Raw genomic sequence first — 21,343 nt, forward strand, 5'->3', positions numbered from 1 at the left:
TTGTTTTCTCACAAATAGAGATTTCTTTTGAAGGTATTTATTCACCACTGTTTTTTTTTTTATTCTGCTATAAAACATAGCCATTAAAAATGTAAAAAAATTAAATTTCTTCATAAGTTTAGGTCAAAATATATTCTTCTTAATGTCTTTGGTAAAAAAAAAAAAAAATAAAATCAATAAGCGTATATAGAAAAAAGTTATAGCATCTGCAAATGATGGTGTATATGTACTGTCATTTTTATTTATTTATTTTCATTTTTTTTTTTATTTTTATTTATCAGCGACTTATAGTTGGACTGCGATAGTAAGGGCAATCTGACACTAACTGATGCTGGGTGGGAACTGACTAAATCTGACATCACCAGTAACATTAATACAGCGATCAGTGCTAATACTACTATTACTATACTATCAGTGTGTACTACTGACACTGGATGGGAAGGGGTTAACATCTAGGGGCTATCAAAGGGTTAACTGTGTGCCTAACAATATGTAATGTGTGCATTATGTGCTAATTTTACTAATCAATGTGGCTGATTTGTCTCTCTGCTTTACAGGGAGGGAAAAAAAAAAAACAGCCACATCACTGCTCCATGTACAGAGCCCTGTGTTGTTAGTAAACACAGGGCTCTGCATTGTGATTCACTAAGCCGATCAGCAGGTCCTGGCCATAAATCACTGGGACCTGCTGACCAAATTGTGCTGTACCAAATCACAGCACAGATCGGGAGGCGGAGGCGCGTGCACCCTACCCAGGAAAAGTCGAATTACGGACATGACCCTGCATAGAAAGTATGCCCTGTTGCCGTATATATGTGCATGGGGCGGTCTGCAAGTGATTAAGGCATCCCCACGTCCTGTTATTAAAAGTGTTTGTATATTTTTATTATTTACTTATGATGATTTTTATTTGTGTATTTATTTTAAATTGATTTATTCATACAGTATACTATTACTATTTAATTTTTACATTTTTTTTTTGTATTTGAGCAGGGAATTGTTTACCATGGCCGCACAGCGCCTGACATCTGTACCATGCCCGCACAGCGCCAGACATCTGTACCATGCCCGCACAGCGCCAGACATCTGTACCATGCCCGCACAGTGCCAGACATCTGTACCATGCCCGCACAGCACCAGACATCTGTACCATGCCCGCACAGCGCCAGACATCTGTACCATGCCAGCACAGCGCCAGATATCTGTACCATGCCCACACAGCACCAGACATCTGTACCATGCCAGCACAGCCCCAAACATCTGTACAATGCCCGCACAGCACCAGACATCTGTACCATGGCAGCACAGTGCCAGACATCTACCATTCTCGCACAGCACCAGACATCTGTACCATCCCCGCACAGCGCCAGACATCTGTACCATGCCAGCACAGCGCCAGACATCTGTACTATGGCCGCACTGCGCCAGACATCTGTACCATGCCCGCACAGCGCCAGACATCTGTACCATGCCCGCACAGGCCAGACATCTGTACCATGGCCGCACAGCGCCAGACATCTGTACCATGGCCGCAAAGCACCAGACATCTGTACCATGGCCGCACAGCACCAGACATCTGTACCATGCCCGCACAGTGCCAGACATCTGTACCATGGCCGCACAGCGCCTGACATCTCCTGTACCATGCCCGCACAGCCCCTGATGTCTGTACCATGCCGCACAGCGCCAGACATCTGTACCATGCCCGCACAGCACTAGACATCTCCTGTACCATGCCCGCACAGCCCCTGATGTCTGTACCATGCCCGCACAGTGCCTGACGTCTGTACCATGCCCGCACAGTGCCAGACATCTCCTGTACCATGTCCGCACAGCGCCAGACATCTCCTGTACCATCTCTGCAGCCCCTGCATCTCCTGTACCATGTCCGCAGCCACTGCATCTCCTGCACCATGCCCGCAGTCCCTGCATCTCCTGCACCATGCCCGCAGCCCCTGCATCTCCTACATCTCCTGCACCATGGCCGCAGCCCCTGCGTCTCCTGTACCATGTCCGCAGCTTCTGACATCTCCTGCACCATGTCCGCAGCCTCTGACATCTCCTGTACCATGCCCACACTCTCTGACATCTCCTGTACCATGTCCGCACAGTCTGACATCTCCTGTACCATGTCCGCCCAGCCTCTGACATCTCCTGTACCATGTCCGCACAGTCTCTGACATCTCCTGTACCATGTTCGCACAGTCTCTGACATCTCCTGTACCATGTCCGCACAGTCTCTGACATCTCCTGTACCATGTCCGCACAGCCTCTGACATCTCCTGTACCATGTCCGCAGACTCTTACATCTCCTGTACCATGTCCGCACAACCCCTGACATCTCCTGTACCATGCCCGCACAGCGCCTGATGTCTGTACCATGCCCGCACAGCGCCTGACGTCTGTACCATGCCCGCACAGTGCCAGACATCTCCTGTACCATGTCCTCACAGCGCCAGACATCTCCTGTACCATGTCCGCAGCCCCTGCATCTCCTGTACCATGTCCGCAGCCACTGCATATCCTGCACTATACCCGCAGCCCCTGCATCTCCTACATCTCCTGTACCATGGCCGCAGCCCCTGCATCTCCTGCGTCTCCTGTACCATGCCCGCAGCAGCCTCTGACATCACCTGCACCATGCCCGCAGCCTCTGCATCTCCTGTACCATGCCCACACTCTCTGACATCTCCTGTACCATGTCCGCATAGTCTGACCTCTCCTGTACCATGTCCGTCCAGCCTCTGACATCTCCTGTACCATGTCCGCACAGTCTCTGACATCTCCTGTACCATGTCCGCACAGCCTCTGACATCTCCTGTACCATGTCCACAGCCTCTGACATCTCCTGTACCATGTCTGCAGCCTCTGACATCTCCTGGACCATGTCTGCAGCCTTTGACATCTCCTGTACCATGCCCACAGCCTCTGCATCTCCTGTACCATGTCTGCACAGCCCCCGACATCTCCTGTACCATGTCCGCAGCCCCCGACATCTCCTGTACCTTGTTCAATTTATTCATAAACAGCATTGAGGACGGGATCAGTAGTTCGTTATCAGTTTTTGCAGATGACACAAAATTGGCCAGGGCAATAACTACACAGCATGAAGCAGATATCCTACAGAATGACCTGGACAAAATTACGGAGTGGGCAACGACATGGCAAATGAGGTTTAACGTGGAGAAGTGTAAGGTTTTGCACTTGGGGACTAAAAACATAAAAACACAATACACGTTAGGAGGGGAACCCTTGGGGGAATCAAAAATGGAGAAAGATCTGGGAGTCTTGGTTGATGATAGATTAGGCAACAGCATGCAATGTCAAGCGGCAGCTTCCAAAGCCAACAGAATATTAGCATGCATAAAGAAAGGGATGTATTCCAGAGATAAGACTATAATCCTTCCACTTTATAAAACTCTGGTCCGACCGCATCTGGAGTATTCTGTCCAGTTCTGGTCGCCAGTCCTCAGGAGGGATGTGTTGGAGCTGGAGCAAGTCCAGAGAAGGGCAACTAAACTAATTAGGGGATTGGAGGACCTTGATTATGAGGAGCATCTGCAATCGCTTGATTTATTCTCCCTGGAGAAGAGACGTCTGAGAGGGGACATGATAGCAATTTATAAATATCTTAATGGGGATCTCAGCTTAGAAAAAAAGCTGTTCATTCGAAGGAATTGCATGAGGACTCGAGGACATACAATGCGATTAGAGGAGAAGCGTTTTAACCTCAGGCAACGTGGGGGGTTCTTTACTGTTAGGGCTACAAGATTGTGGAATTGTCTACCACAAGAGGTGGTTTCTGCAGGTAGTATGGTGACTTTCAAAAGACTCTTAGACTTGCATCTCAAGGATCAGGAGATTAAAGGCTATGTTAGATGATTACAGTCACACACGCCTACACAGGTTGAACTGGATGGACTATTGTCTTTATTCAACCTCACCTACTATGTAACTATGTATGCCCGCAGCCCCTGCATCTCCTTTATCATGTCTGCACTTTTACCACTTTTAACCGGAATTTGCTCATATATATATGAAGCACTAAAAACAAACAGGTGTGGCGCTGAAGAAATATCAAATGTAAACTGCAAAGTTCTTATCAACAGACAGTCCAAATCTGTATCATATATTCCAATAGGAAATAAACGACAGGGTGCTCCAAAAGTACTTCAAACTTCAATCACCATGTGTAAGGAGAACCGCCACCACAAGTAAAGCTGGCCTCTTACCATAATGAATTGACCCCCATTACAGAGATCAATAGTAGCCTGTATGAAATCCAATAATAGACCGGTATCAGAGCCTTCATCGACCGCTTCACTCCCAACGGTACAGAGTTACATGCCAAGAAGAGGGACAACTCCCATAGCATAATACTGCATAAACCGCTTTATTAATATCACAATGACAAGTGGCAACTCACGTTTTGAAGTAAAAGTACAGGCATGTAAAGTTCAAACAGACCGAAGCATATTAAGTATTATAACCAAGCCTCTGCGCCTATAACTTCCTTTTCTTGTTTTCTCACAAATAGAGATTTCTTTTGAAGGTATTTATTCACCACTGTTTTTTTTTTTATTCTGCTATAAAACATAGCCATTAAAAATGTAAAAAAATTAAATTTCTTCATAAGTTTAGGTCAAAATATATTCTTCTTAATGTCTTTGGTAAAAAAAAAAAAAATAAAATCAATAAGCGTATATAGAAAAAAGTTATAGCATCTGCAAATGATGGTGTATATGTACTGTCATTTTTATTTATTTATTTTCATTTTTTTTTTATTTTTATTTATCAGCGACTTATAGTTGGACTGCGATAGTAAGGGCAATCTGACACTAACTGATGCTGGGTGGGAACTGACTAAATCTGACATCACCAGTAACATTAATACAGCGATCAGTGCTAATACTACTATTACTATACTATCAGTGTGTACTACTGACACTGGATGGGAAGGGGTTAACATCTAGGGGCTATCAAAGGGTTAACTGTGTGCCTAACAATATGTAATGTGTGCATTATGTGCTAATTTTACTAATCAATGTGGCTGATTTGTCTCTCTGCTTTACAGGGAGGGAAAAAAAAAAAAACAGCCACATCACTGCTCCATGTACAGAGCCCTGTGTTGTTAGTAAACACAGGGCTCTGCATTGTGATTCACTAAGCCGATCAGCAGGTCCTGGCCATAAATCACTGGGACCTGCTGACCAAATTGTGCTGTACCAAATCACAGCACAGATCGGGAGGCGGAGGCGCGTGCACCCTACCCAGGAAAAGTCGAATTACGGACATGACCCTGCATAGAAAGTATGCCCTGTTGCCGTATATATGTGCATGGGGCGGTCTGCAAGTGATTAAGGCATCCCCACGTCCTGTTATTAAAAGTGTTTGTATATTTTTATTGTTGCCGTTTAAGTCATGGTAAAAAACCTGCTTCCCGCTCAGCAGTGTTTTCGTTTTTTTTGCATTGGTACATGGCAGTTCCCAGCTGCCCAATGCCCTTTTTTAACAAAGCTTTCTAAAAAGTCTTAAAAAGATCTCAAAACAATAATAGGATTGTGCTCCTAAACACTTCAGTGGAGTTTAGTGCTGTGTTTGGGGTTTGCACACTTTCCATCGAGTTGTCCAACATCCAGCAATCCAAATTTTTCCAGGTCACTTTGCCAGGATAATAACCAGTTCTGGACCAAAAGGATTTACCCCCTTAACCTCCCTGGCGGTATGATTATGTCAGGAATTATGTGCCAAAAGCGATACAATTTTTTGCATGGAAATTTGGCGTTATGTATTGAAGGCCTACAATTCTTAGTAATTACTGACTTAAAACTTACCAAAACAAGACTCTAGTAGACATCCCAGACAACACAAACACATGAATTATAATCTAATCAATAATATAATTTTATTCAATAATGCAATATAAAAATAATGAAATTTGTCAAACAAAGAAATTCAATACACATCCTGAGTGTGAAACAGTTTGAAGCATGGAACTAGATAAAGTCCGACGTTGCAATCAGGACAATAGTACCTTGTTTCCTTTCTGACTCTTCTTCCATTGCCATCCTTCTTGGAACAGCAAACGACGCACATCCTGGTAGGCGCTAACTTTCTTGCGGTTGGCGGTACGAAGTCTACAAAATGACGACCTGTCAGGCGTTCTGGATTGCCAACGTCAACAGCGTGTCGTCCAGGTCTGTTAGCAGATACTGATGGCGTCGGGTGGTTGGCAAAAATCTGCTCAGCCACCTGCCAGATAAAGTCAGAATGAACAAGAGGTATGTTAGTGTTTGCTTTATAAAGGATATAGGCGTTCCAAAGGCATTGTTCGAGGAGATGCCTAAAAATCTTTTTGTAGTATTTCTTCTGTTGCTTCCGCATCACCAGGTAAAATGTCATTGCCTGATCGACTCGGACGACACCTCCCATTGTGTGATTATAGTCAATCACGACTTGCGGCTTCAGCACATCTGTTCCGTGTTTTGTGCGGACCATGGCAGTGGAGGTGCTGTGCACGGTGCTCATGAGACACACGTCCTTTTTGTCTCGCCATCGCATTGCCATCATTTTACCCTTTTGAAAGGCAACCATCTCTCCTTTTTTCAGTTTTTTCCTGCCAAACATTGATGGCATGTCACGCCGGTTTGGCCTAACAGTACCATACCCATCAGTTTTGTTTAGGAGCAAAACCTCATAAAGTTCCGGAGATGTGTAAAAATTGTCCGTTGTCACGCAATATCCCTGGTTCAGCAATGGGTCCAGCAGTGAAAGGACAGATGATGTGGCCATCCCATAGCCGCTGTACCTGGGATTGAACTTGGCACCTTTCCCGGAGTAAATGACCGCATTCCAGATATATCAGGTGGATGATTCACAGAGCATATAAAATTTGATGCCAAACCGCACTCTTTTGGATGCAATAAACTGTATCAGGCGTCCCTTGTAAGCCATCAGACTTTCGTCCACACTGACATCCCTTTCTGGCACATAGGTCCGCTGGAAGTTGGTGACAATCATTTTGCACACCTCCCAGATTTTTTTGAGGTTGGGCGCAGGATGCGTGGCCTCATCAAACTCTTCGTTGTTGGCGAAGTGTAAATTCTTCATGATGAGTGAAAAACGATATTCGGACATCACTGTGCCAAAAAATGGAGTGGCCAGTATCTTATTGGTGGTCCAATACCATTTCTGGAGCGGTTTCCCCACCAGCCCCTGAAGGATGATGAGTCCCAGAAACTGCCAGATGTCCTCTTTACTGACCGGTTCCCATTTTCTGGATCTGGAAAATCTGGCACGCAGCATAGCGGATTGCTGCTCATGGTAGCGGTTGGTTTCTGTGACGATTTTTAAAATTACCTCCTCAGTAAGAAATAATTTCAGGTACGCCAGAGAGTTGTCACTCTCCACATCAACCTTCATCCCAGGAGATCCAGTGAATCGGAATCTCGGGGGCGCTGCCTGGTCCGCATCGCTGTTTAGAGGGCACCAAGTGCGCACATCGCTTAGGTCAGGTGCGGGATCATCTGCGTTTTCACTTTCTGGATCAGTGTCGGTGTCAGAGTCAGATGACAAATCTCCCCACGACTCACTGTCGCTCTGTTCTGCGAGCAGCTCTGTGTCGCTGTCGCAGTCGCTCAGCCGATCCAAAAGCGCATTTGTAGGACAGCGCTTTTTTGATGCCATTTTCAAAGGGTTTTATTTGTCACAAATGACAATGGCAAGGGGCACTGAAAGGACACTGTGTCTGATACTAAGGTGATACAGTGTAATCCTCTCAGATTACACTGTATCACCTCCTTTTTTTGTGTTTGTGTTTTGTGCAACTTTTGAATTTCCCTCCCAGTTCCGCTCCCATGCAGCATTGCTGCTGCAGGGAACGGAACCAGGAAGTCATCAGAACGACGGAAGGCGCGGCGGGGATCTCGGCGGCGATCACAGCAATGGGAGATCATCGCTGGATCGCCAGGAGAAGGTAAGGAACCCCGCTGCAGGCTCTGCACGTCTACCCCGAGCGTGACTCGGGGATACCGATCCTAGCATGAAAAAACCACCCCGAGTCACGCTCGGGGTTACCGCTAAGGGGGTTAATGACCAGGCAATTTTTTGCGATATGGCACTGCATTATTTTAACTTACAATTACCTGGTCGTGCAAGTCTGTACCCAAATAAAATTGATGTCCTTTTTCTGTACAAATAGAGCTTTCTTTTGGTGGTATTTGATTTACACTATAAACAAAAAAAGAGCAACAATTCTGAAAAAAAAAAAATATTGTGTCTACAAACTAAGGGAAAGGGTTATGTCATTTTTATTTATTTTTTGTTTACTTTTTTACTAGTAAGGCCCCTTTCACACAACGTCAGTTGTCATCCGTTTTTCGTCAGTTGTTATCTGTTTTTTGTCAGTTGTTATCCGTCTTTCATCCGTTGTCATCCGTTTTTACATAGAGATGCATTGATGTCCGTTTTTCATCCGTCAACGGATGGATGAAAAACGGACAAACGGACAGCGTGTGTGAAAGGGGCCTTATGGTGGCTATCAGCGATTTTTAGCGGGACTGCAACATTGCATCGGACAGATCGGACCCCTAACTGGCATTTTGTACACTTTTGGGGGGACCAGTGACATTACTACAGTAATCAGTGCTAAAAATATGCACTGTTACTGTACTAATGACACTGGCAGGGAAGAGGTTAACACCAGGGGCGATCAAAGGGTTAAATGTGTCCCTAGAAGGTGCTTTCTAACTGTGGGATGGATGGACTTTCTGTATGAACACAGAGACCTGTGTTCCTAAATAAGAGGAACACAGGATCCCTGTGTTCATAACTGACAAAACAGCGATCTGCCGTGTTTACAGCGGCAGACCGTTGTTCTGTTTCCATGAGGAGCAATCGAGGCCTCCGGACACGCTGATCAGCTTCCCCTGTGGCTCCCCTGCTAGTGATCCCGCGAAGCGACGATCAGTTACATCAATTCGCGGGACAGAGTCAACCTGCCGCGGTAAAACTGCGGCGGGCAGTCATTAAGTGATTAATTAAAGTTAGTGGTCTTGTGACGTCATCCGGGTCGACAATGCGTTCCACCATGTGAGTTTCAGCCCTCGCTTTGAACTCTCACTCTTCTCTGCCATCCAGGAGGCCGGAACAGCCTTAGCAAGTGGGGATAACCATCTCATCTTGGGCTCATGTAGCCCCTACACATCTTTAGATAGATCTTTTCCTGTGACATGCCTGTTTTATATTACAACCATGTGAGTTTTACTTTTTTACCATTAATAAATTGTCCTGCAGTCTACACTCAGAGGCGCCTGTTTCTTCTTTTCTTCTATTAATTAAAGTGACCCTGTCATTAAAAAACACCCTCAAACAGAGCGACCTGCAAAAAAGAGACACACTCAGGATTATTGGTTTCCTGGCAGCACTACAATGAAGGATTTTTGTTGAACAGAGTGGGGTTTTGGGCTATGGTCAGAGGGAAGGGAAAGTATTTACTTTATTCTTTTGTATTGAACCTCTCTTTTTTTGACAGAGTCTTTTTAATGGTCCAATTAATCAAAATGCAAGTACAATTATATTTAAATGCATATCCAAATCTAATTTCTCAAGGCAATTACTGCCACTTTGATATATGATGACCTGACTGTCATATTTTACTAATGTCATAGGCTGCTGTAACATTATGATTTGGAATTTTTTACATTTTCCAGAACCAGAATGAGCAGGGAGCATACATAAAAGTATACAGTAAACCCCTGTTGTATCTCGGTTCAGTTTTTGCGGTCCCGGGATATTTTTGTTTCTGTAAGACCTATTAATATTATTTAACTAATTAAATCATTGTTAATTAAATATTTTTGGGTTTTCCATTGCTCTTGCTCTGTCTCTCTGTATCTTTTATGTGTTTAAATGTGTTTCTATTGTTTTAAAAGTGTGTTTAACCACTTACCGCAAAGTGACGTAGGGGTACGTCGGCAGACTTTGCGGGGTTATACCGGGATGATGCCTCTAGCTAGAGACACCATCCCGGTACCGTGGTTTAGAGCCGACGGTTGGCTTTCCGTCGGTAACAACCGATGTGGCTCGGGAGCCTCTCGATCGTTACCCGGGTGAGCGGGAGGGGACATCCCCCCCCCTCCCGCCGCCTTCCGTGGCTTTGCTCGGGGGTTCCCGTCGCACCGGGAGCCCCGAGCACCCAGCCGGCACGTCCGCCGGCTGGATGGAGTCCCAATGAATGCCGGAAACTGCATCGATCCAATACGTAACCCGGAGGCGGCGTCCATGACGTCACGTCCGGGTTACTGTGCTGCAAAAGGCGGCAAATTTTAAAAACGGCTGTATGCAAAAACGCAATTTTCGGCGTTTTGCATACATGGGAGTGTAGTGGAGGGGTCTAGGGTCTTTTAGACCCTCGATCCCTCCATAAAGTGTACCTGTCACTACATATTGGTGTCATAAGGGATGTTTACATTGCTTGTGACAGCAATAAAAGTGATCTGATTTTTTTTTTTTTTAAAACCTGCAATAAAGTTAAAAAGAAATAAAAAATAAATAGGAAAAAAAAAAATTTAGTTGCCCCCGTCACCGTTAGCTCGCGCACAAAAAAAAAAAACGTATACGGAAGTCGAGCCGCAAATGAAATCGCTGTTCAAACCACACATGTGAGGTATTGCCGCGATCGCCAGAGCGTGGGCAATAATTTAAAAAAAAGAGCTACACTCTAACTCTAAACTGGTAACCGTTAAAAAAATTGTAATCGTTGCCTATTGAGATCTCTATTGACGGTAGTTTGTCGCCATCCCACAGGGGGGGGGGCGCAATTTTAAACCGTAACATGTTGGGTATCTATTTAATCGGCGTGACATCATCTTTCACAATATACAAAAAAATGGGCTAACTTTACTGTTTAGTATTTTTTAAATGCAGTGAAATGTGATTTTTCTAATTTTTTCCAAAAAAATGGCGTTTTAAAGACTGCTGCGCAAATACCGCGTTACAAAAAATTTTGCAATGACCGACATTTTATTCTCCAGAGTCTTTGCTAAAAAAATATATATAATTTTTGGGGGTTCTAAGTAGTTTTCTAGGAAAAAATACTGGTTTTAACTTGTAAACAAAAAGTGTCCGAAATAGGGCTGGGCCTTAAGTGGTTAAAAACCTTAAAATGCTTTTAAAAGTACAGTGATTATAAAAACATGCCTAGAGTGTATTTAAATAGGGTCTTTCTATTTCGCGGATTTTCACTTTTCGTGGGTGGGTCCGGAACGTAAGCCCCGCGATGGGGGGGGGGGTATTTACTGTACAGTAGGTAGGGCCAAAACAGTATTTCTTTTGTTTTTAGTAAGGAATTAAGTCTTTTATAAAGTTTATGCTGTCTGTGTCCTGTTGAGCAGGGTTAGCCTCACTTCCTGAACTGCTGGACACACAACAGGAAACAAGCGAAAATCTCTCCAATTTTTCTATTGCAACATTTCCCCTCTAGTCCTTTTCTGGTAACAATGACTAACTGGTTTTAGATACACTTAAAGGGAGATTTCTATCAAATAGAAAATTACTGCTCTGATTGTGACTCCTGGTTTTAAAATCATTCCGCTCCACCTCCCTTGATCGCCTTGTAAACATTTGCCACTAATATGCTGTTATTAGGCTGAAAGTCTACTATGGATTACAATGATTTCCATACAGTATTATGACTAACAATGTACTTGGTCATGTTAAATCATCACAACTTTTCTGTGTGTAGTTCCTAAAATAGGTAGGCATACCTATTAATATTGAAATGTCTTTATTGAGTTTCTGGTTTTGGGGTCTAGTATGTAGTTCCATGACAGTGGTGTTTCCAAAAATACCACCAAAGTCCACAGTAGGAAACACATTTTACCTATTGTTTAAAACAGGGTTTCTCAATCAGGGTTTCATGAAACCTTAGGGTTCTTCCAGAGGTTGATAAGGGTTCCTTGAGCAATTAGGGATTTCTAAATACTACTGACCATTGATATAATTATATATTTAGCTGCGTTTAATGGGGGAGAAGGAGGGCAGTTTTCCTACAGGTCAACAGTGTAAAAGTGTCCTTCTCCCACTGTCCAATAATATAGAGGGTTATTTTCCCATTGGCCACCAGTGTATGGGACCACTAAACTACCAATATAAGATGGCACGTTTCCACTGATAACATGATAGAACACCTTTGGGATGAATTAGAGCGGAACCAGGCTTTCTTGTCCAACATTAGTGCCTGACCTCACAAAGAATGGTCAAACATTCCCATAGACACACTCCTAAACCTTGTGGACAGCCTTCCCAGAAGAGTTGAAGCTGTTATACTGTAGCTGCAAAGGGTGGGACAACTCAATATTGAACCCTAAGGACTAAGACTGGGATGCCATTAAAGTTCATGTGCATGTACAGACGTCCCAATATTTTGGTAATATAGTGTGTGTGTGTGTGTATATATATATATATATATATATATATACTGTATGTATTAATAACTGGAAGATGTGGTTTCCTGAAGAAACCTCTGTTCTTGGCTACCGCTGGAAGCAGCTGTGTCAGTTCCTGTCTATGCCAAAGATGCCAGATGGGATTATTGTTCATAAAGAATTGGAAAAAAATAGATATGTCCTATAGGTGCTCCCATTCAGCAGAGACCACATAAGTCACATGACCTGCTGCCAGAGGCAAAAGCAGTGTTTTCTTTAAGAAAGGAAGGATTTACTCATGTTACTCCCAATTGGTTTAAGGTAGCAATATACTGTAGGTTAAAATTGTAATGGATTAATTAAACTATGCATTTGCTCCAAGATGACCACATTTAGCTATATTCATACATCATGGTGGTTTGATAGTGTGCCTATGGGCTGTATTAAAAAATTGCAAAAACCATAAATCTGTCACTAGCATTCAAACATCAGTTTTAATTACCTGTTGATCTGGCCAATAGATCCGTTATTTGTTCACTTCCTGTAACAAAACAAGCTGTCAAGCAAAGGTTTCAGGTACAAAATTTGGCCAAACCATAATACACAGGTGGCGGTGCTTACAGTGGTCAAGTGGTTGTTTTACAAAAAAAAAAACGATTGCACAATGTTATCTGAATTTGGACTTTAATTTATTTATCTATTACCTTAAAAGGAGCTGAACTCTGGAAGCTGTTCCTAAAAATGGTAGGCAGAGGGCACTAGTCACCACTATTGCCCTTAGTCTTGCTGAAGTTTTTTCCACATTTCAGACCTACCATACCTTGTTCTGAGCTGTATCCCGGCTGTCGAGACAGCCATCTTGGCAGAGGCAGGGCTTTGCTTCCTCATGTCAGAGCCTCAAGCAAGGAGAACAGTGAGCAGCAGAGTTGTGACATCCCTAGATCTCACTCCAAATCCCTTGAGACTGGCTGTCAGGGGCAGCAGTGCCCTAGATCTCACACTGCAGGTATAGGAGTACCTAAGCATACTCAAATATCTAGAAGAGTACTGCTATTTTTCAGGAGGGATTTCAGACCAAAGGTAGACAATGCTATTGTGTGATTTGACTGTGGAAAAAGCCATTTTATCAACGTGTTAAAGGAACTGCAAAAATAACGGCTCTACTGGCAGGATCATCACATAATACAACAATGTTACAAGGGGACTCAGAAAAACAAAAACAACTGTTTCAAAGTGTATTTCTAGAGAGTAGAGAGGGGGAGGCTTAGAAAACGTTTATTGCTCTTTGTCCCCATTAGGGAGGTTTACCACTTTATTTGTACTTTGTCATTGAGAAGGAAAGGGAGGGCAAATCCAAAGAGTTGGCATGAGGGATCAGCGCAAAAAAGCCAGTAGGTGGTCTGATCGCCAGGGGCGCCCAAAGTGGTTATTCTAAGAATAGGCACAAGTTGTCTGCTTTATTTAAACATCCAATTACTTTATTTTAGAAAATAGGAATCATTTTGTGGCATTGACACTTCCTCCTAATATCTAATATCTACTGGTAGTGAGCTCCACGTGGGAAATATTCATTATTGGAGTGTAAAGTTTGTAGCAGTGATGTCATCTAGGTGGATCACATGTAGCAGTGCGGGTGGTTGTATGTGCCGCTTATAAGTAGTGTGAGCTCCAAGCCTCGCAGTGTCGTGTTAAGCTAAAGGGAAAGGGAGGGTACATCCAAAATGTTAGAGTTATCTCTAGAATAAGAGGTAATTGAAAATCTTCTGGTGGTGGGCACCTGTTTCGGGAACAACTATCTAACAGAGGAATTCCCCTTATGGGAGCATTCCTATAACTGGGACAGCAAGGAAGGGAAATTTTCCAAATGGTATACAGAAAGCTCAAAATTAACTGGCCAGGACTTTCTCCACTATTCAAAGTTTAAAAAAAGTTTTGGTCATACATACTGTATGTATTATTTTTAGCGACAGGTTGAATCTTTTGTCATTCTTTATTTTATATATTGTTACACTTTAACATAGGAAGGAAGAAGTGAAATAAAAACAAATGTTTTTTGCTGTTCTTTTTCAGGTGGAGAAGGAGGACAATTAAACCAAGAGAATCAACCAGAAAATCATGAGAAGTCTCGATGTCAATCTTGTACGTCAACATTCCTTAAAGTCATCTGGGGCTTTCTGATAGTCTTATCAGTTTCATCCTCTTGGGTTGGAACCACACAGATAGTAAAGATCACATACAAGAACTTTTACTGCCCATTCTTTATGACATGGTTCTCAACCAACTGGAATATTATGTTTTTCCCAGTGTACTACTCGGGTCATCTAGCAACAGCACAAGAGAAACAGTCGCTAATACAAAAAATTAGGTATGAGTTCACATTTTACTCCAGTGACTGAATATGAAAATATTGTGTTAAAAGCCCCTGGGTCTCTAATTTTAATACTAATACAATACAGTATAGTATGTGATCATAATACTGTGACTACTTTCAAGGAGAAAGGTCCTCTAGCATGACAAAAAAAGGCTTGCCACTTTTTACATTTTTGTTCCAAACTATAGATGCCCTGTGTGTTATGGACCATATTATAAAGTCTTCGTGGACACACTGGTTCTGTAACTAACGAATGATAGACAACATTTCTTGAAAGCATAGATTCTAGCTTAGGGTTCATAGAACAGCCAATAATCACAAATTAAACAAAACAATTAGCAGCCTTTATAGCTATATATGAAGTAGATATAGATTTAGGGAACAAAATATATCTGGCATGTATGTGTTGTCTTGGGAGGATAGATTTTATGTTTAATCCCTGTTTATTAAAGGTTTTGTTGTAACAAGTTCATATAAAAAAAGCGAGTAAAATAGGAACATAAGGCTCAGACATATATCCATAGTCATTACAATACACAATATCGGTGAAAGTAATGTAAGATATAATTGCTAGTACATAAAGCATAACAAACGATAACAGGGTGATTCCCTACTAGGTAAATAACAACAAAGTATAACTGTCCTAGTAGGCGGGTAATGAGACAGTCAAAGGTCAAACAAACGTTGAGAATAAAGCCTCTCAAATATGCCATATACTGTACCAAAAACATATAAAACCTCAAGAGTCATTCACACAGAGAGGGCTATCTACAATAAGAGCAATAGAGACACCTCTCTCGGGCGTACAGGTAAACATAATATGACTGTGACTAGACAAGCATGTGGAATTCCTGATGGGTGTTTAACATTGTAGAACCAAAGAAGGGACAGAGAGAGAGAAAAAAAGGGGAGGGGGATAAAGAAAAATGGAAAACCGAAGCTATGAGGAGGAATGAAGTTGGGTATCCAATACAGGATGGCAAGTAATATGACAGGGAAATCAGATGTAAGAGGCAAATTTAGAGGAATGTCGGAAGTAATTTCAGACCGACCATGTAAGAGTGTAATCGTCAGTTTTATCTGTTTCCCAGGAGATCAGATTTTCCAAATGGCAAATGGAGTCAATCTCACAGGCCCATTCCATGAAGGAGGAAGCCTGTGGCTTACACCATGCCCTAATGATCACAATCAATGCGGAAGTCAAGAAGTGTCGGAGAAGACTTTTAATTTTGTTTATAGGATCCAGGCACCACTGATAGCAGAATAATAAGAGGAGAAGTAGTGATTCTGTCCCCAACTAAATCACAGTGGAGGTGAAGTTTTTTCTTCCGGAAAGGAGTTATGAGAGGGTAAATACTCCAGATATGAGTCATGGTACCTGGGGCCTGCAAACATCTTCAACGGTTGTTCGGAATCAATGGGTCTATTTTGTGCAGAGTAGTAGGGCACCAATACCACCTGGTGAGGATTTTATAGTTGCGTTTCTGTGCTCTAGAAGATATGGAAGTCTTATAAGTAAACATCAGTATCTTGTCCCAGTCAAAGTCTTCACTGGGGATATTAAATTCCTGCTCCTTTTTGGTGATAAACTGCGGGGCATGTGGTAGGGAGGCCTTTAACAGGACTTGATATATGTGAGACAAGGGTTGTTCCTGCCTGCCAGACTGGAATAGCAAGCACTCAAAGTTAGTAAGTGGTCTGGTTATGCCAGTTGTAGGCACATTAGTGGCAAGGTAATGTTGGAGTTGGGAGTATTCCTGCCAAGCTCTGGCCTGGTTATGACAGGAAACTAACAGCTGTGACGAGGGAAGCAGTCTACTTTTCCACAATGTATGACAAAGCGGCAGTCCATCTTCCTTTTTCCAAATAGGAAATGAAGGACACATTTTATAAAACGGAACCTGTCATGAGAAGAATTCATAGGTTGTGCCATCTTTTGAAAATTGTATAGCTCGAATGCTGACCTTCTGCAGGAGGTCCTTTGTGACTCACAGGCCCAAACACCTATGCAGATTGGAAGTTCTGATATGCAGCAGATTTATTATGGATAAGTAACTCAGAAAACTATGAAACTAGGAGACAGGCATGACAGTCAGTCAGCGATTAGCTTCAGGAGATAATCATCCAGTGGCATGACCATGTATTTTTTCTTTTTTTCCCATTAGGGTTGCTAACAGACTATATGGTCAAAATCTATTGTGTTATCTTTTACTTAGACAAATAAACATTATTATTTATTTTTTTTTTTTTAATTATGGGTTTTGAAATACATAATGCGATGTAGGGGGTCAATTTCAGGCACTTACGTTTCTTACAATTACAAAATACATTTAATGATGTATTAATGATTGCAGAGCTGCAATTATTTGTTTTGTTCATATCTGCCTGGAGTTTAGTTTTAAGATGGAATAATTAGTAAGCGTATTAATAAATTAAAGGATGCTTCTTAATCAAGGGATACATTATCAGCAATACATTATTAGTAAAAAGAGATTACAATTTGTTAGTACATTTAAATCTAAACAATTTGTAAAGGATGGGATGGTACCCCCAGAAAAAACAGTAGCGCTGCTTACAAGATAACTTTTAAGGCGTTCTGTTATCTTCCTAGGAATACATAATCGACCATAAAACAATCCCTTTGTCATCAGCTCTCTTTTTATCTCCAAAAGAAAAGACCAAACAGCAGCAGCAGTCCACTTAACGTCTACCCCATAGCAGTTTTACTGCTACAGGGTGGCTCTACTGTGCAGATTAACGTACATATACTGTAATTCTGAACTTCCGCCTGCAGGGGGTGGTCACGCATCTCAGACAGACTATTCACAGCAGAAGCCGATCTGCGGGTGCCGGGCACTCAATGTCCTCCGGCACCCGCTGATTGTCGGTAATACACAGAGATCTGAGATATGCCTACAGTATGTAAACAAGGTATATCCCAGTTATGACAGGGGGGAAGGAACTATAATCCAAATTTTCCCCTAGTGAAAGCAGCATGCTGTACACACAAAAACACTAGCTAGGCACACAGTTAACCCTTTGATCGCCCTAGATGTGTAACTCCTTTCTAGGCAGTCATTAGTACAGTGACAGTGCATATTTTTAGCACTGCTCACTGTATTAGTGCCACTGGTTCCTGCAAAGTGTCAAAAATGTCAGTTAGTGTCCGATTGTCCACTGCAATAGTGCAGTCCTGTTATAAGTCATCGCCATTGCTAGTATAAAAAAATTTAAATTACGTAACCTTATCCCATAGTACGTTCACGTACCAAGGGTGGGGAACCTTTTTTCTGCCAAGGGCCATTTGGGTATTTATAAAATCATTCGGGGGCCGTACAAAATTATCAACTCAAAAATGTGCCTGTTATATTTGGTCAAAAATGTAATTAACTCACCCCTAATGTGATGGCTGCAACTGCTTCTCTTTGGTGAGGTGTGTGATGTTAGCTGGTATTGATGATGTTGCTACTCGCAACTTGTTTTCCAGGTTTGCGTCAATCAGTCTGGAGCGCAGTCAACTTTGTGGTCGTAAGTTTTTAAAAGAACTGCTGGCGGGTAATGCTGGTGGGTATAGCTGGCTGGTACTGCTGTGGGTACTGCTGGCTCAGGCTGGTACTGCTGGTTTGTACTGTGCTGTGGGTACTGCTGGCTGTACTGCTGGCTAAGGATGGTACTGCTGGCATTTACTGTGCTGGCATTTACTGTGCTGTGGGTACTGCTGGCTGGTACTGCTGGCTCAGGCTGGTACTGCTGTGGGTATTGCTGATTCAGGCTGGTACTGTGCTGTAGGTAATGCTGGTGGGTATAGCTGGCTGGTACTGCTGGTGGGTACAGCTGGCTGGTACTGCTGTGGGCACTGCTGGCTCAGGCTGGTACTGCTGGTTTGTACTGTGCTGTGGGTACTGCTGGCTGTACTGCTGGCTAAGGATGGTTCTGCTGGCATTTACTGTGCTGTGGGTACTGCTGGCTGGTACTGCTGGCTCAGGCTGGTACTGCTGTGGGTATTGCTGATTCAGGCTGGTACTGTGCTGTAGGTACTGCCTTGGGTACTGCTGGCTCAGGCTGGTACTGCTGGCTGGTACTGTGCTGTGGGTACTGCTGGCTGGTACCGCTGGCTAGTACTGCTGGCTGGTACTGCTGGCTCAGGCTGGTACTGCTTGCTGGTACTGCTGTGGGTACTGCTGGCTGGTATTGCTGTGGGTACTGCTGGCTGGTACTGTGCTGTAGGTACTGCTGGCTGGTACTGTTGTGGGTACTGCTGACTCTGGCTGGTACTGCTGTGGGTACTACTGGCTCTGTCTGGTATTGCTGTGGGTACTGCTGGTTCTGCTGTGCGTACTGCTGGCTCTGGCTGGTACTGTTGTGGGTACTGCTGGCTCTGGCTGGTGCTGCTGTGGGTACTGCTGGCTCTGGCCTTTTACTGCTGTGAGTACTGCTGGCTCTGGCTGGTACTGCTGGTTCTGGCTGGTACTGCTATGTGTGCTGCTGGCGGGAAATGCTGGCTAGCAGCGGCGCCACGCTGGAGGAAGAGGCGATGTTTCCTGTATTGGTCACAGGCGGAGTGCATTTGATATCACTCCATCTGTGACTCACTCAGACTGTCAGAACGGAGCCGGAACTATACAGGAAGCATTGGCTCCGTTCTGGCAGATCAGCTGAGAGACACAGACTCAGCTGCATGGGGGGCCGGACCAAATGACTTTGAGGGCCGCATACGGCCCCTGGAGCGTAGGTTCCCCACCCCTGAGTCGTAAACCAATCAATATAAGCTTGTTGGGATTTTTTTTTTTTTTTTTTACCAAAAACATGTAGAAAGATACATATTGGCCTGAATTCATGAAGAAATTCGATTTTTAAAATGTTTTTTATTGGATGTGTTTTATAGCAGAAAGTAAAAAATATTGTTTTTTTCAAAATTTACGGCCTTTTTTTGTTTATAGCACAAACAATAAAAATGCAGAGGTGATCAAATACCACCAAAAGAAAGCTCTATTTGTGAGAAATAAAATTACATCAATTTTCTTTTGGTACAGCGTTGCATGACCGCACAATTGTCAGTTAAAGTAACGCAGTGCCGTATAGCAAAAAAAGGCCTGGTCATGAAGGGGGGAAAATCTTTCAGAGGTCAGGTAGTTAAAGTTTAACTAACGGCAAAACTTTTTTTTTTTTTTTTGTTTTAGATAGAATGGACTGACATTAGAACAACTGTCAGGTGTTTATTTCTTTCTGTTCCCCCATTAGGAAGATTCAGGCTCTCATTTTGTCCAGTTTACCATTCTCAATAACATAATATGTAGTGCAGCACTACCCTCACTTAAAGAGAAAGTAAACTTCCATAAGTAACTTTTACCTATAAGTAAGCCTATGATAAGGCTTACCTATAGGTAGTGTAAATATCTCCTAAACATGTACAGTTTAGGAGATATTTGCTGTGCATGCAGCCAGTGACATCACTGGCGCATGCGCTCCGCAGGTAGGGCCACCCGTGCCGCTCCTTCAGAGCCCTGTGCTGTAATCATCAGCTCACTCGTAACGTCATCACAGCTCTGGCCACTCACAGAGGTGGAGTCTGCGAACCCGGAAGCAAGATGGGTGAAGATGGGTGCCCTGCAGCGCTGACATTTCGGCACTGAAACAGCTTTGGTTTAAGATACGTTTTACATTGCATACTAGCACATTATGCCTTTACCTTGCATGATACGAAGAAAAAAAAAAAAGTCTAACCGCTTTAATTCAATTCACAGAGAAAGCTTTCAATAATCAGGTGATATAAAAATATAAAGACTTTATAAGTGTGGCAGCAGCGTCTGGTTCCCACCTTCTGAAGAAGCTGTAGGCTGATATGCATAAAGGGGTGGAGTCAGCTATTTTAATGACGCCATCATGCTTGGGTTTCATGAAAGTAGTGGTAAGCTGTGCAATTGGTGCCGTCCGTTTGGCTCTAACCAGTTGGCGCCAAGTGCAAACGCAAATATGCAGCTTCTCAGTGGCTGGGCCTTGGCGCTGAGTGGCCGCATATTTGCGTGCAATAGAGCCAATAGTGCTGTGTCGAGAGCGTGCGCCTTGCACACTCCCGGCACAGTGCCTGGCGGCTGATGGAAAGTTCCCAATCGCAGCTTGCGATCGGGACTTTTCCACTCAAGTGACCGCCGAGACATGGTGGTCATGTGGCCATAAACCCCGCCCCACCTCGCGGCATAGCAAACCCCTTAAAGGGCCGGCAGTAGCTGGAGCAAAATGGTTAACATGTTCTTTTACTACTCTGCTTATGAGTGAGTTAATATTCCTGAAAAAGGCATTCAGAGAGCACTATGAGAGTTCTCTTTTTTCACTTTCATATGGATGCAAATGTGGTGATGAGTATTATGCAGAGGAAATTTTGCTCTGAAAGAACTAAAAACAACTGATCTGTATAACTGAGCAGTATTTAAACCCTGTGGGAATACAAGCGTGTTAGACTTCATTTCCTTGTAGAGATCATATTATAAAAGGGAGCTGGTTGGATTAACGTGAGCTTTTTCACCATTATTTTTATATCACTTGATTA

The 21,343-nt window shown here is 43.3% G+C and overlaps 1 protein-coding gene across 5 annotated transcripts in view; it reads left to right on the forward strand.

The window, feature by feature from the left end:
- The window catches only part of SLC35F4 (solute carrier family 35 member F4), a 393,851-nt gene that overhangs the window by 309,439 nt on the left and 63,069 nt on the right, over positions 1–21,343 (forward strand). For 4 of the 5 annotated variants that reach the window (XM_082275045.1, XM_082275047.1, XM_082275046.1 and 1 more), the window contains one exon: positions 14,496–14,790. In XM_082275045.1, the coding sequence (XP_082131171.1) occupies positions 14,496–14,790 (295 nt within the window). Of the gene's footprint in view, positions 1–14,495; positions 14,791–21,343 lie in introns of those variants that run through there. The other variant, XM_082275049.1, reaches the window with a different exon arrangement.

The sequence above is a fragment of the Pelophylax lessonae genome, assembly GCF_965119305.1.
Source record: "Pelophylax lessonae genome assembly, chromosome: 13".
Lineage (NCBI taxonomy): Eukaryota > Metazoa > Chordata > Amphibia > Anura > Ranidae > Pelophylax > Pelophylax lessonae.